The sequence below is a fragment of the Perognathus longimembris genome, chromosome 6, assembly GCF_023159225.1.
Source record: "Perognathus longimembris pacificus isolate PPM17 chromosome 6, ASM2315922v1, whole genome shotgun sequence".
NCBI classification, from domain to species: domain Eukaryota; kingdom Metazoa; phylum Chordata; class Mammalia; order Rodentia; family Heteromyidae; genus Perognathus; species Perognathus longimembris.
Window position 1 is genome coordinate 51305454 of NC_063166.1, and position 15702 is coordinate 51321155.

The window sequence follows — 15702 nt, forward strand, 5'->3', positions numbered from 1 at the left end:
TCTCTACCCTGCTCCACAGCCCCTGGGAACTGCTTTGCAATGTATAAATATCTTTCTACGTGGACTGTCCTTCATCTTTGGCCATCAGGTCTACTCTTTCTTTTGGCATGCTGTATCAGCGTTCAGTATTCAGAGTAATGTGGCCAAGTTGCTCCCACTGTTGTCACTTGCTGGCAACAATGTGTTGAAGACTTTATTTGCTGAAGTCTCATTGTAAGGAACTGCTCTTGAGCATCTGCATTAACCTCATTAAGCCAGCCTATTGTATAAATTGTAATGTTGTGGATTTGAGGCTTATCAGGGTCATGACTAAGATAGTCATTGCATATTTGGGCCACAGCATCTTCAAGGTGTTATAGGCACAGCTGGCAAGTCACTTCTTTTTATGACCCTCTAACAGTTTCCCTCATTTTGTGGAATTATACAAGTGCCAGAATTTCCTAAGGGTTTGCCATCTTCCTGGCAATCTCCCAGTAGGCTGTGAAATGCCTGTTAAAAAGCACAAGAGTGTAGCAGCTCTCTACCAGTGTCAGCGTTTAAAAGGTTTATGTTTTGTTGGTATAGTTAAACTAAAGGACTGGTCTAGGGACATTACTTGGTTTATATGATAGGGGTAAATTCTTTTTTGGAGGTTCTCATCTTATAGCAATCTAGATTCTGTGGAAGATACTAATTTTCCCCTCACCAAACAACATACTTTGAACAGAGGTTTCTCTGGTTGTGTGTTTCTGGCTTTCTTCCCCAACAAAAAAATAACAGACATTTCAATTTCAAACTCCTTCATTTCCCCTAATTATCCAGATCAAGAGAATGACAAAAATGTGTGTTTTTACTACTTCTATTCATGAAAAGTAAATTAAAAAATGAAAATAAAAAGCACTGAGACTGGGAAAAAAGAGGAAAACTGTACTTGCAGATGATTCAATCATATTTTTTAAATCTAAAGGCATGTACACAAGCTAAACACATGGACGCAGATTATTAGAGCTAAAAACAAATTCCATTAAGGTTGTAGGATGTAAGATCAGTATACAAAAACCAGCTATATTCTTAAAAACAAAGAATGGGTAACTTTGAAATGAATAAAAAATTTCATTTATATTAGTAAAAGAATAAAATTAATATTAGTTTTTCGGTGCCAGTTCTAAAGCTTGAACTCAGGATCTGAGCACTGTCCTGAGTTTTTTTGCTCAAGGTTAGCACTCTACCATTTGAGCCACAGTTCCACTTTTGACATTTTTGGTACTTAATTGGAGTTAAGAGTCTCATGAACTTTCCCACCTAGGCGAGCTTCAAACTGGAATCATCAGTCTCAGCCTTTTGAGTAGCTAGGATTACAGGCATGAGCCACAGACGCCCAGCAATAATAAAAGAGTAAAAATCTTAGGAGTAGATTTATCCAAGCCATTGTAAAATTAGAAATTACAAATCTTGCTCTAAGAATTTAAAAACTAAATAAATGGGAAAAGATCTCATAATCGTAGTTCAGAATACTAATGGTGATAATTCTTCTTAAATACATCTACAGATTTAGCACAGTCCTTATCAAAATCCCAGTGGCCTTTTCTGTTTTTCCAGAAATGGAAAAACTGATTCCAAAATTCCTATGTAAATGCAGGAGCTCCTGAATAGCCAAATCGAATAGTACATTTCTAACACATAAAAGAACAAAGTGAATTCATAGTTTCTTGTTTGGAAACTTTCTAAGAAGTTAGAAGATTTAACTATGGCATTACTAAAAATGCAGACATAGAGATCAGAAGTAAAACACATGTATCTATAGATAACTGATATTTTTATGAAGGTGCAAAGTGGTGCTGGGACAGCTGGATATCTATGTACAAAGAGATGAAATTAGACTACTGCTTCACACCATATACAAAATTTGATTCACAATGTATCCACAACCTAAATGCAGGAAATAAAACTACAGATATCTTGAAAGAAAGGAAAGAACATTTTCAGAGTCTTATATGTGACGGTAATTTTAGGTATGATACTGAAAATACAAGCAACAACAATAAAAAGTAGATAAATTGTCTTTTATCAAAATTAAATTTTTTTTATCAAAGGACACTTACCAAGCAATTGAAAAGACAATTCAGAAAAAAGGTACAAAATATTTGCAAATGTCTTGTGCCTAGTATATATAAAGAAGTTTTAACAATTCAACAAGATAAATAACCCAAACAAAATGAATGAAGGACTTAAATTTATATATGGAATATATATGTCCAACAAGCACATGAAAAGATATTTAACTTAAATAGTCATAGTGGAATGCAACCCAAAAATCGTAAGATACTATTTCACACTATGATGGCTACAGTAATAATTTTATTAAAAAGGAAAATAATAAGTGTTGATAAGATAGTAGAGAAATTGAGCCAGGTGCTGGTGGCTCATGCCTGTAATCCCAGCTCTTCAGGAGGCTGAGATCTGAAGATCACAGTTCAGAGCCAGCCAGGGCAGGAAAGTCTGTGAGACTCTTATCCCCATTAAACTACCAAAAAAGCCCAAAGGAGAGCTGTGGCTCAAGTGGCAGAGTGCTAACCTTGAGCAAAAAAAGTTTAGGAACAATACCCAGGCCCTAAGTTCAAGCCCAAGATTAGCATTAAAAAAAAAAAAAGACAGTAGAGAAATTGGATTCCTTGCATTTTTGTGGTGAGAATATAAAATTGTACAGCTAGTATAGAAAATAGTTTGAAAATTCCTCACAATCTCAACCTACATTTAGTGGGACCAGCGGTCCACTATTGGCTATTTACTCAAAAAGAATTTACAACATATGTTCTCATGAAATCTGTACACAAATTTTCATAGCAGTATATTCAAAGTCAGTAAGAGGCAGAAAAAAACTGATAAAACAAAATGTGGAATATCAACACAATGGAATAGTATTCACTTATAAAAAGGAATAAAGTATTACCACATGCTATAACATGGTTGAACTTTGAAAAGCTTATATTAAGGGACAGAAGCCAGATGCAAAATATATCATATTACTTTATGATTCTGTATTCCGAAGTGTGCACCATTGCAAATCCATAGAAACAGAAAGTGGGTTAATGGTTGCCAGGTACTATATAGATGGGAGATGAGAAGTAGCTGCTAATGGGTGTAGGATTCCATTTTTGGGGTAATGAAAATACTCTCAAATTGTGGTAATGCTTGCTCAGTTGTGTGACTGTACTATTTTGTATACTTGTTAGAGTGGATTTTCTTATGTAAGGTATATCTTAATAAAGCTGTTGGAAATAACCAAAAAGAAAGCCATTAAGAAGGCAGGTGACTCATAAATAACAGTATACAATGACATTTATATGCAGTGTTTCAAATTTCTTTATCACTCACTTTTTTCAAAGCAGAATAGTCAATCTTCATCAGTTTAAAGGCCAGCATAGTTTTTCTTCCTTGGCTGAGGTTTAGTTGAAAAGCACTCATAAAAAATATTCAGAGTTCTTGTTTTGAGTTTGTAGGCTGCAGCAACTCTGTGCCCTCTGTCTGCTTAATCTGTCACTCTTGAAACCCTGCTACTTGCAGATCATCCAAGTAAGACCATCAGAAGTTGCATTCATGCTTCCCACTCCCCTTCTCCTTTGCATGGTACCCTGTCCAGGAAGCTCTGTCTTCTCAGCAGCAGTTCTTGTTATGAGAAGTTCTTAGCAACTGTGATTCTCTGCTGTGGAACCGAATTACTCTGTCCTGTCATAATTCTCCAAGCCTTGGTAATGTAGTTATACCCAAGGAAGTCACATTTTGTTCAGCACTGGTTAAAAAAAAAATCTGCTTTTTTCCCAGATTGTACCACACTTGACCATTTTAACAAATAGTGTATAGTACAGGCCACATATTATGTGGCCCAGATCTTGAAAGTAAGCAGCTTCATCCTTTATTCCTGATGACTTTTCTGGAAACACAAGACTGATACTATGTTCTGCTGTGCTTTATTTAAAGGCCATGGTAAGGACAGGTAGAGCCCTGTAAAGGATGACCTTGCACACAGAGCTGAAGCAGCACACTCTGTAGGAGGGAGAGAATCAGACCTTGGCACTGGAGAACTCTTCAGATCCGTTTTTCAAGTCACTAAAGCTCTCATCACTCAGCATTTCTGAGTTTTGCCAATCAGGCAGTAATCGATATTTATACATTTTCTTCTCAAAGTACTGCAGAATTGTGGCTGCCTTTCCTTGTTAAAGAAAACTTGAGGAAGTGGAAGTTTGGCTCAAGTGGGAGAGTGCCAGCCTTGAATGTAAAAGCCAAGCGAAAATATGAGGCCTCAAGTTCAACTTCCAGTACTGGCACAAGCAAACTAAATTTGTGTTATGTTCAAGTTTAGGGTTAAAAATATCCCTCTACATTCAGGTATTTTTTATAATTAGTCATCCAAGTGTGATATGAGTCATGTGTTTTTATGAGACATATTATTGGAATAGACATCTCCATTATATAAAATAGTTTAAGATAAAAGACAGGCATCTTCCCTGAAAAAGGGAGATGAAGTCATCTCTCTGTAACATTGTAGTTTTCTTGAAGTAAAAAGTTAAGGAGTTAAATCATCTTGCATACTCAGATTTTATTTCTTGATGGTTCTGTTTGGCCTTATGGAGGAGTTGGGTGGCTTTAGTTAGAATAACCGGATCTGTTTGCTCTTGAGAAGCGGGCACAATTCTGCAAAAGAAAGGCAGAGAGACAGATGGCTGGCTATTGTGTTACAGCCATCATCTGTTGAGCTGTGAGCAAATATTAAGTGAATAATATATATGTAATTGGTGTGCAAGTACAGTTGCAACTTTTCTAATACAGTTTGAGAGATGGCTACTTCTTGAACATTTGTATTTCATATGGTACTATATTGAAATGCTTTTATTTACAGGATTAGTCCATTTTAAACTGTTTTAATGTGAACATTTTCTCTGATTTTTTTGACACCACTGTGCAATATTTTGAATTGAAATGGCCTGTAATGGCCTTTTTTTATTTTCCATAACAACACAAGCACCAAATTATAGTTGTGCAATTATGTAAACAATAGAAATGCTTCCAGAATGAATCCTTCCTTTTAAATTTTCATTTTGTGTAATTGTTGGAAGGTTTGAAGCCATAATAAACAAAATTATTTTACACATTTATCGTTCTAAAGGTCAATTATAAGAGAACTAAAGAAACAACACTATGCAAAATGAATAAACCAATTTCTGCTGCCATCACCATATGTTTTTCTTATCACTTATGGTTTTTCCAGTTACTGTGTACATAGCATTCAATTAAAGCGATTCATTTACTGGGCTGAATGTGGTTTGTGTTTATAGAACTGTGCTTTAGAGGAGAGGAAACAGCACACCTCTATTTGAATTACCTGATTTTTTTTGCAAGATCAGTGATACGGGGCAGATGTTCTCACCAGTTACTTTCTCATAAACCTGAATCTTTTGATAAGCTGAAATATACAATTATCACCCTACAGTCTAGTCTTTCACACTCAACTTGTAGCATACACATAGACTTTTCACCAAAATGAGGGGGGAAAATACTAGTTTGGTGGTCTGTTCACCATGTGACATTTTGCAGGTTTATTTGTTTGGCACAAAAGCATATGAAGGACTTTTATCTATGCTTCATTGTGGTCAGCTTAAACAATAACCTTAATTCCTGTTTTAGATTCCATTTACCATTGAACTTGTTGTTTCCTTTATTGTTTAGTGTATTTAGAGTATAAAAAAGAAACTAATTCTTGCTTCCACACTCACTTATTTGGGGGTAAGCTCTAGAATTCTTCAGAAAAGATGAAACCTAGAAAATTAAAATAAACACTTTCCTGTTTTTGTTTTCTTATTTCAGTTGCAAGCAATGTACACTAAGATTAATTGCTCTAATGCTTCGTTAAGGTTGCTGTTCAGAAGCAGTCATGTCTAGATCTTTTTATCTTCTTTGTGGTCCAAGAGGCTTGTTTATCTATGAAAAATTCGAAAGTACCCTTTGAGTAGATTGGAGAAATAGCTTACTGAATTATAGCAACTAAATTTGTGAATTAGATTCTATGAAGTCCTTCACAGTCTTTTCTTCTATTGGAAAAAAATATGTTTTGCTCATTGCTCTGCTGATTTCTGTATGTCCTTTTCAGTTAATAAACATGTGTCTTCACATCTACTGTTCCATTAGATTCTAGTCCTTTAAGTGGGAGATCATCCTGGTTTAAGAAAACCCCAGACATGATGTGATCTGCCCAGTCTCACACACAGGTTTTGAACCCAGGCCTCATACCCCAGTTCTTTACCAGTTAAGTCTGAGTAGACAGGCAATTCCCACTAGTAGGCACTGGAGAGGCAGCACTGTATAAAAGCAAATCAACACAGTTCAAATAGAATCCTGTCTCTCATCTTGGCTTGTGATACACTCAGGCAGGTTTGATGGTATTGTTGTAAGAATCTTCTCTTAGCACTGCTACAGTCACCCTGTTTAAAAGGCAGAGACTGGCTGGGTGCCAGGCGCTCACACCTGTAATCCTTGCTACTCAGGTAGCTGAGATCTGAGAAGGAAGGTTCGGGCGGAGCCAGCTCAGGCAGACAAATCTGAGACTCATCTTCAAATATCCAGCAAAAAGCTGGAAGTAGAGGCATAGCCAAACTAGAAGAACACTGTCTGTGAGTAACAGTTGAGAGTGGCAAGGCCCTGAGTTCGAGCCCCAGTAGCAGCCAAATAAAAAAAGCAAAACTTGTCTCAGACCAAGAACTTCTATCAGTCAGTGACATTTTTAGAAAAAAAAATTAATTATTGGCTTACTGATATTGTATTGATTTAAATTTTTTTTACTGTTTCTGATTTTTCCAGAATTTTTTTAAGTTCAAAAAGGGTGTACTACTTTATTTATTTATTTTTGTTGTTTTGCCAGTCCTGGGCCTTGGACTCAGGGCCCGAGCACTGTCCTTGGCTTCTTTTTGCTCAGGGCTAGCACTCTGCCACTTGAGCCACAGCACCACTTCTAGCCATTTTCTATATATATATATATATAATGCTGGGGTCTTGAACCCAGGGCTTCATGTATACAAGGCAAGCACTTTTGCCACTAGGCCATATTCCCAGCCAAGGGTGCACTACTTTAATAAAAGCTTTTAGGCAAATCATCTTTGCTTTAAAAGTGAATGTCACAAAAGGCATGGAATCACATATATGAATGATTGATGTGTGGGCTGTGCCATCAACTTTTCTATAAAGCCCTGGAGGCTGTGAAGAAAGTATGAGCCTCAAGATTTGTATTTTATATTTTTAAAGTTCCATTACAACTGTGCTCCTTAATGTATAGAGGAGAAGGTGAAAGAAGGCTTCATCTGTGAATAGAGCACTTCATGGCTATCCCTCTATTGGGAGGATGCAGCTACCCTTTTGAGTACCACAAGGTTATTCCTAATTTTAAAAATATTATCTCAAAGTAGATTCTTTGAATTATTCCATCCCAGCGGAGGCTACTGTATGGCTGCAATTTGGGTGACTGGTCATATAGCGCCCTCATTTAACCCTCACATTTACCCCATCCCACTGCTGTCTGTGATGACTGCAGCATTGGCCCTGCTTCTTCACAGGGCACTGTCTTACGTGGGTGGTAGAGTATGGTAGGCAAGCCATCTGTTATTGCGCCCTGTCTTTCTGATCTTCTTGCTCACAGTAACAGGTTCCATTAAAGTGACTGGCTCACATCCAGGGGCTGGGACAAGCCATGTGACTTTACTGCAGCTCTATGCATGTCTGATGTCTTTCACATCAATGGCAACTTAATATTTTTTTCTGAATGCCCCATTTTACAGATCATTGCCTTTACACATACACATATTATGAAGCAAGAACAGATTCTATTTACAAAATCTGGCTTGAGCTTATTAAACATAACCAAGAAAAGCGTTTTTTAGATTAAAAACTCTAAATTCCAGTGGTGATCATGGCTCATTTGAGTTAGGGGTATACTAAAGATTTTTAAAACTCATAGGCTTCTGGGTTTTAATTTCTCATCTCAACAGATGGAATTAACACAAACATAACAAAGTTAACATTATGGTTGTTTGCATTATTAATCTTCAAATGCATGGCATTCTGCTACCTTGCTAGCCAGGTTTGCATGAGTCCTTTCATGGCAGCATATGTCAACAGAAATGTGCTTCCATCTGTTGCCAGATAGCTTGATGCCTGATATTTTGAGACAAGGCCCAGCACAATATGTACCTCTGTGAGTAATTACAGGTGTGTGATGAGAGCCCAGGGCATTAATCAGGCTTAATTATATATATTTTTTAAAAGAAGAGAAAAAAAGGTGGATCTTTTGTTCCACTCTTGGAACATGAGTTTACTACACACTTTCTAACCTGCAGCATCCATCTGCTCAGCCCCTTAGAATGTTTGCCTTGGCTGATATGGACCCTAAAGTGTGTCACAGGACGTGATTAAAGCAGGTTTAAACATTAACTGGGAAGAAGTATGGTTCAGGTTTTTCTTCCCTTTCCTCCTTTCTCCTTTTTATTTACCTACCTATCTGTCTGTTTATTTTGGGCATAGGAAAAACTCTGTTAAAATGCCCAAACTTTAAGTTAGTACTTGATAAACTATTTACCATATACAAGTTCTAATAAATTAAGCATTCTAGAGTCATTTTAAGAATATAGATATATAGATTTATAGAAATTAAATGAGAGCCAACCATGTAGGGAAAATTAGGCCTAGGGAAAAATGTTTTCTGAGCACATAAAAAATGTACTTTGGGAGAGTTGTTAAATGAGGTTTCTCCTATAAAAACTCATTAAATTGACATAAGAATTGAGCATGTTACCTCTACTTGGTTCTAATTCAGTGAGTTAACTCAGAATTTTTTAATTCATTGTTATTATAAAGGTGATATACATAGGGGTTATAGTTAGATAAAGATAAGTCAGATAAAGAATACATTTCTTTTTTGACAGTCACCCTTCCCCTTGCTCTCTTCCAGACTTTCCCTCTTACCCCCACCTACAACTTGTATAGTTCATTTTCAACATAATGTCTAGTGAGAACCACCACTGCATTTGTCAGAATTATTTTTATTGATTTTTTTCTATCTACACTAAAAACTAAGAAGGCAGAGGTTGTGTTTTATTTATTACTTGTATGTTGGTATTTCTGAATGTTCATAACTACAAGTCACATGACTATAATACATCAGTATGGTTGATTAATGTGCCCGACTAAAAACTTCATACAAAAAGGCCATATTTTTTCTCCCTGAACACTTACTAAATACACTTGAACATCCACGTGTGCACAGGCACACATATGTATGCACACAACACTCAATTTTCTTACCTACTTACTTAACTCTTCACTCACATATGGTTTTACAGGTATGGCTTGGCCATGATGGTGTGAACACTGTGTAGTAGTCAATCTTGACCTGACACAGGCAGGAATGAAGTTACTGCTTCAGAACAGAGCTGGTGATTGAGGCACCATCCATCCATCAATAAGCGGCCATTACTGACAGGACATGAGACATTTAGGCCAATGATGCTGCATGATGTACAAGAGGTTCTCTTGTACTGTGTACTTGCACCTTGCTATCCCATCTGTGCTGAGATCCATACGACTCCTTGACCTTAGTGTATCACAACATCACTTTGGGCCCTCTATACAGTCCCATTTCTCGGTACATAAAATTACCTGAAGAGTGATGATTTCTACCTCTTTGCCTGCATTAAGACTTTCTAAATGAAACACTGCTTTCAATTCTGAAGATGGAAGGCTAAAAACAGAACATACTGTTTACTTTAGTGACAGGTATTTGAAAGTTGTATTTAAGTATCTACCTCCACAGTTCTGTAGCTTGTCCAAGGAGGCCACCTTTAGGTGGAATATAAAAGAAAGTGTCATCTCAATGTTGCAGTTTAGATTGTCAGTATTTTTACAGTTTGGACTATTGATTCTCTTACAAAATGAGCACAAGATTGTAACTCATCTGTTTATACCTTGTCACCAAAACATTTCTGCCATTTATGTTCCTTTAGAGTATTATATAGTATTCATACGTATATATAAACTTTTGAAAATTTTGTTCTTAAAATTACAGTGGTCCCTTCTTACATCACCTTTACAATAAAATAATTAAAAAGTTACAGTGGAGCTTTTGTTTTTCCTTTTCAGGATATCTTAAACACCATCATAAGGCACTGTCCAACCCGCTTTTTCTCCCTTGGTTTGCCTGGCTTCTCAATGCTCATGGGGGACTTCATCACAGCCGCTGCTAGGGTCCTCAGTACAGACATGTTGGCGGTGAGTATGACAATGCTCAACACCCGGGCTCCCAGGAGACTTCACAATCGCTAACAAGGTTCAGATTTCTCCACTCTTAACAGGTGTTGACTCATTAGTGCAATGTGAGACTGGGCTCTCAGGGTAGATACCCTGGCAGCTGATGTGTGAAATTGTAGGATAAGATGACACACTGGTACTGGAAAGGCGTTTCATCAAAAGGCCAAAGTGTGAGAAATCATATCCCCACTAATACTGTAGCACATTTACACAGAAGCAGGACTTGTCTCATAGAATCTTATTAATATTTTTCAGGAAATGCTAGTTAAGATATAAATGAAGTAAAAAGAGAACTTTAGGTGTACATTAGCGATAAAGGGTTTTTTTTAATTTAAGTTTTGGTTATTTGTTTTTAAAATTTTTTTAAATGTGATACTGAAATCAAACCCAGGACCTCATACCTGCTAAACTTGTGCTGTATTGCTGTATTGAATTCTCAACTCTGCAAATATTTTCTTAAAATACTAAAATGCCAAAATGCTTACCACAAATGAATATGACTTTTCTTATTAATGTTCCAGAAAACTATAGAAGAATTCTCATAAGCATGTAGATTAAATGAACATCAATGGCTGTAAAAACAATTTATTTTCAGTCTGCTCACTTATTCTCCACTATTTAGACAATGTCTTAATGACTGTGAGAGAACACTCTTATACAGTTAAACCTTAAGGGTCTTTTTCATATATATTCTGATAAAATGGTTATCTGCTGAGTCATCTTCTTCTTTTCAAGTTGTATTAATAAAATGAGCTTTACTTTTTGACAAGGATTTGTATTGAAGTTAGTATGAGTAGCCAGTATCCAAAATTTGGTTCAATGTGTATTTGCTAGTTTACTGTGTGCCTCGTGTGTGTATGTGTGAGTGTGTATGTGTGTGTGTATGAGTGAGAGAGAGAGAGAGAGAGAGAGAATGACTTCAAACTTCAAGCCCTACATTTAGAATTGCTTTGGGGGTTTAAGGATTTACGGGTTTGGGGTTTTTTGTGCCTGTACTGGGGCCTCACAGTGCCTTAGCTTTTTACTCAAGACTGTCACTCAGCCACTCATATCACACCTTCACTGCCAGATTTTTGCTCGTTAGTTGGAGATTAGAGTCTCAGATTTATCTCTGTGGACTAGATTTGAACCATGATCCTCAGATCTCAGCCTCTTGAGTAGCTACTATTACAAGTGTAAGCCAGCAGTGGCTGCTGAAATAATTTTTTAATGTTTTTGAATAGCTGATAATTTGTGTGAGGGTAATAATGACAATAATGTACAAAGTTATAAATAATGAATAAGCCATAAAGATCTCATGTAGAGCATGGTGACTTTATGTTGTAAGCTCAAACTTTGCCAAGAAAAGGAGTTTAAATGTTTTCACCACATGAGATGGTGACTATCACTTCATAGTGATAATCACATTATAATGCATACGCATATCAAAACATCAGATTGCTTACCTTGTATATGCATAATTTTGGTTAATTTTTATTTTAATTATATATTCAAGGAAATTCAAATCAAAACAACATTGGGATTACCCCTCACTCAGCCAATTTAGAATGGCCACTATAAAAAAAAAAAAATGATAACAGATGCCGGTGAGGATGTGGCGAAATGGGAACCCTAATACACTATGAATTATCTCTTGTTTAAAATTGAGGTTTAAAACTTTAGGAAACTGGGGACTGGGAATATTGCCTAGTGGCAAGAGTGCTTGCCTTGTATACATGAGGCCCTGGGTTTGATTCCTCAGCACCACATATACAGAAAATGGCCAGAAGTGGCGCTGTAGCTCAAGTGGCAGAGTGCTAGCCTTGAGCAAAAAGAAGCCAGGGACAGTGCTCAGGCCCTGAGTTCATGGCCTAGGACTGGCAAAAAAAAAAAAAAAAACTTTAGGAAACTGTTTTCACATTCCAAACATATTTAGTTTTAGTAGCTGGGTTATTGTGTTGAGTGATACTACAATGATACATTATTGTGAAAGTATATTGGGTTGTAACTATATGATATGTTCCTTTATTGAAGAAATATAAGTATACTCATGATTGCAATGGTAGTTGAGAAGGGGATGCCTGCAGGAATTCAGTGCTTGGTAAACAGAAAGCAGTATTTATTGTACAGTTCTGCACTTAATCTATTCTTCCCTGTATTTTAGATAATTCATTTCTCTTCGACCACTAGTAGTCCAAACAGTATGTGAGAGATATCTTGTTCTCTGTGTATTTTCTTTTCCTTCATGGAGGTTTTCATTATTAATAAATATAAATTTTTCCTAGAAAAAAAACTTTAGGAAACTGGTGAGAAATTTGGGTGGAATACACCAGCTCAGTCAAAAATTTCAGATAACATAAGCTAATTTCAAGTGTGAGTACCTGTGTGATATAGATCTGCCCCACTGATGCAAGAGAGAGGAAGAGGCATGCACAAGTCACACACACACACACACACACAGACAGAGAGAGACAGAGACAGAGACAGAGAAAGAGAGGAAGAGAGAGAGAGACAGAGAGAGCAATGCACAACAGCATTATTTGTTACATCTCCAAACTGGAGCCCATCCAAATATTCATCAACAATAGAAAAGACAAAATATGGTGTGTACACAATATAGAATATAATGGAATATTATTACATAATATGGAAAATTATGTACAGTAACACAGTAACAAGGATCAGTTACATAACAATAATAAGTGAAAGAAGTCAGACACAAAACATATACTGTAATTTCATTTATATAAAATTCAAAAGCCAGACAGAACTAATCTGTGGTGTTCCAAGGCAGAATAGGAGTTTCTTTGGGGAGTAAAAGGGAGGATACTGTGGGAGGGAAAGAGAGATTTCTGTGAGCTGGTGATGTTCTTCCCATTGTCTGTCTTGTCTGCTCCAGGGTTGTAACCTCTGTCACTGTTCATTCTCTCTGCCCATTCCCAGAGGTGGTTAGCATCCAGTACTCACCAAGAGAAAAGGACCCCATATTTTCACCCCAGACTTTTCTTTCCTAAAGACAAGCATTTCAAAAAGTCCTTCAGAATACTTTGTCCACGATTCATATTGAAATAACTTTGGGATACTACACTTTCTCCCTTGGAAATCATAGTAGGACATTAGCATTTAACTGCTTAACCAAATACTTCTGCAACTGCTTTTCCTCCTAGAGTCCTTGTTTATTCTTCTTAAGCATTAATTCCTTATGACCCTCCTAGAACACACTTTCGGGACCCCAGCTACCAACCCTCTTATCCACAAGTCTATGGACACTTGCCTGTATGTATCACATAGGTACATTAAATCCCCCACACATCAGCAGACCACAGCTCATTTCACAACCTCTTCCTTCTTTTCCCTGCTGAGTGTCACCACATAGCCTGTCGCCTTAGCCCTGAGCGTATAAATTACTTTATATGCTTTCTTACAGCCCTGCATCAAATCGTGCATCAAGACATAGAGACCATAGTCTTCACCTCTCTTGCCACTCTCACCATTGCTCTTTCACTACCAGCCTTTGTTATATTTTTCCTGAGGCTAATTGCAGAGATATGTAAGAGCTCTGATTGAAATCTCACTCCTGAAATCTCCTTTTATGACCTTTATTATACTGAGCTTCTCAAAACTCTAGTACCTCCATTCCACTTATGGTGAAGACTTCAATCTCTCTGGTCTTATGAAGGATACATTTAACATGTCAGAAATGATGTGTGTAAATAAAGAGCATGAAGCAGAGATGCTCTGGATCATAGAGGTGAAATGGCACTGTATCTTGAATTGAATTTAAAATAATGAAGTGGAAAAGTTTTGGGTTTTCTTTGTGGGAGGCTGGGGCTTGAACTCGGTGCCTGGCACTGTCTCTAAGCTCTTTTTGCGCAGGGCTAGCGCTCTTAGCACCACTTGAACCACAGATCCACTTCTGGCTTTTTAGTGGTTAGTTGGAGATCAGAGTATCATGGACTTTCCTACCTGGGCTGGTTTTGAACAGCAGTCCACAACCCTCAGCTGTCTGAGTAGCTAAGATTACAGGCATCAGCTCCTAGGATCCAGGTGAAAAGTTTTTGTTTTAAATATTCAACAGAAAAAAATCAGTAGGGGATAGGTGGGGCAGCAGTGGTAAAATCTTGAATGTTGAATATAGTTGGATATTCTATGCTTTTCACTAGCTTTCAAGATTTTCTTAACATAAAAATTGTCTTAAAGGGAAAGGGTATATAGCTTAGTGCTAAAATGTGTGCTTAGAATGCAAAGCCCTGTGTTGTTGATATTCAGCACCTTAATTAATTAATTGAGCAGAGGGAGGGAGAGAGAGAAAAAAAGTAAAAATAGCAGTAAGTGGTCAGAGTGGTGAAAGCAGGGTACATTCATACAAAATTACAGAACCCTTCTTGGTAAGGCTTGTTGCATTTTAGATGCATTGTTTGTGTTGTTGGGGATTGAACTTCTGATTCCCACATGCTAGACAAGCCTCTACCACTCAGTAAATAGCCCAGGTTGGCCTCAAACTCTCAATTCCCCCACCTGAGCAACTCAAGTGCTGAGGTTATAGGTATATGCCATCACCTAGTCCTGAGATGCCTTTTCACTCTGAGTACCAAAGAAGAAGGAGTCAAGTTCACAAATCTGGAGGACAGGAGATGTCTAGAATAGAGAATTGTGTGGGGAATTGACAGCAGGCAGGACATATGTCACAGTACATAGATGTAGATATCCCTTGGGAGTGAGTACAACTCTCAAAGGGGATAAGACAAAGAACTATGATCAGTATCCCAGATTTACGTTATGGGGAAATGGAAAGCTCCAGTAAAGGAGACTGTTACGTCTCCCTTAGGAACTGAGAAAGGTATCCTAGAAACCATAGGATTGTACTGTACTTAGGTGGGAAGGCGTTGTCCACTGAATCAGTGCCTTGGAGAAGGCAGATAAGATCAGAGTGAATGCTGACCAACTGGGTTTGCATTAGCAAATATATTCACTGTGCCTGACTTTGGCATATCTGAACATTTTTATATAGTAGTTTCAAATCATCATACTTTAAAAAAATGAAATACAACATTAAAGGTATAGTGACTTCATTGCTGATGTCATGGCTCCATTCCAAGATGTCATCACTCTAGATCATACTACTGTGAGTTCTAGACACTGTTTTCTTCCTGCTGGCATTCATTTATACCACCCAGCTTGAGGGTTAAATGCTGGTGGCTCTGTGCCATTTGTCCATGTTCTCTTCCCAGACAGCACTATGCTTTCCTCAGTTCCCTCTAGTCACAGCTTCCCAGTGCTTGCGTACATACTTGCACACTGTCTGGGCTCTGTATACATGAGTCCTCTTAAAGTTCCATGGACACCTTGGGTCCTTCTGCCTTTGCCATTCCTGCTGCTTGCAATGTGCATCTTACC

General features: G+C 37.4%; 1 protein-coding gene across 1 annotated transcript in view; it reads left to right on the forward strand.

Annotated features, from left to right (window-relative positions):
* Ralgapa2 (Ral GTPase activating protein catalytic subunit alpha 2) overlaps nucleotides 1-15702 on the forward strand; it is a 304413-nt gene that overhangs the window by 156891 nt on the left and 131820 nt on the right. The window contains exon 24 of the mRNA XM_048348713.1: nucleotides 10159-10287. Coding sequence (XP_048204670.1) covers nucleotides 10159-10287 — 129 coding nt within the window. The remainder of the gene's footprint in view (nucleotides 1-10158; nucleotides 10288-15702) is intronic.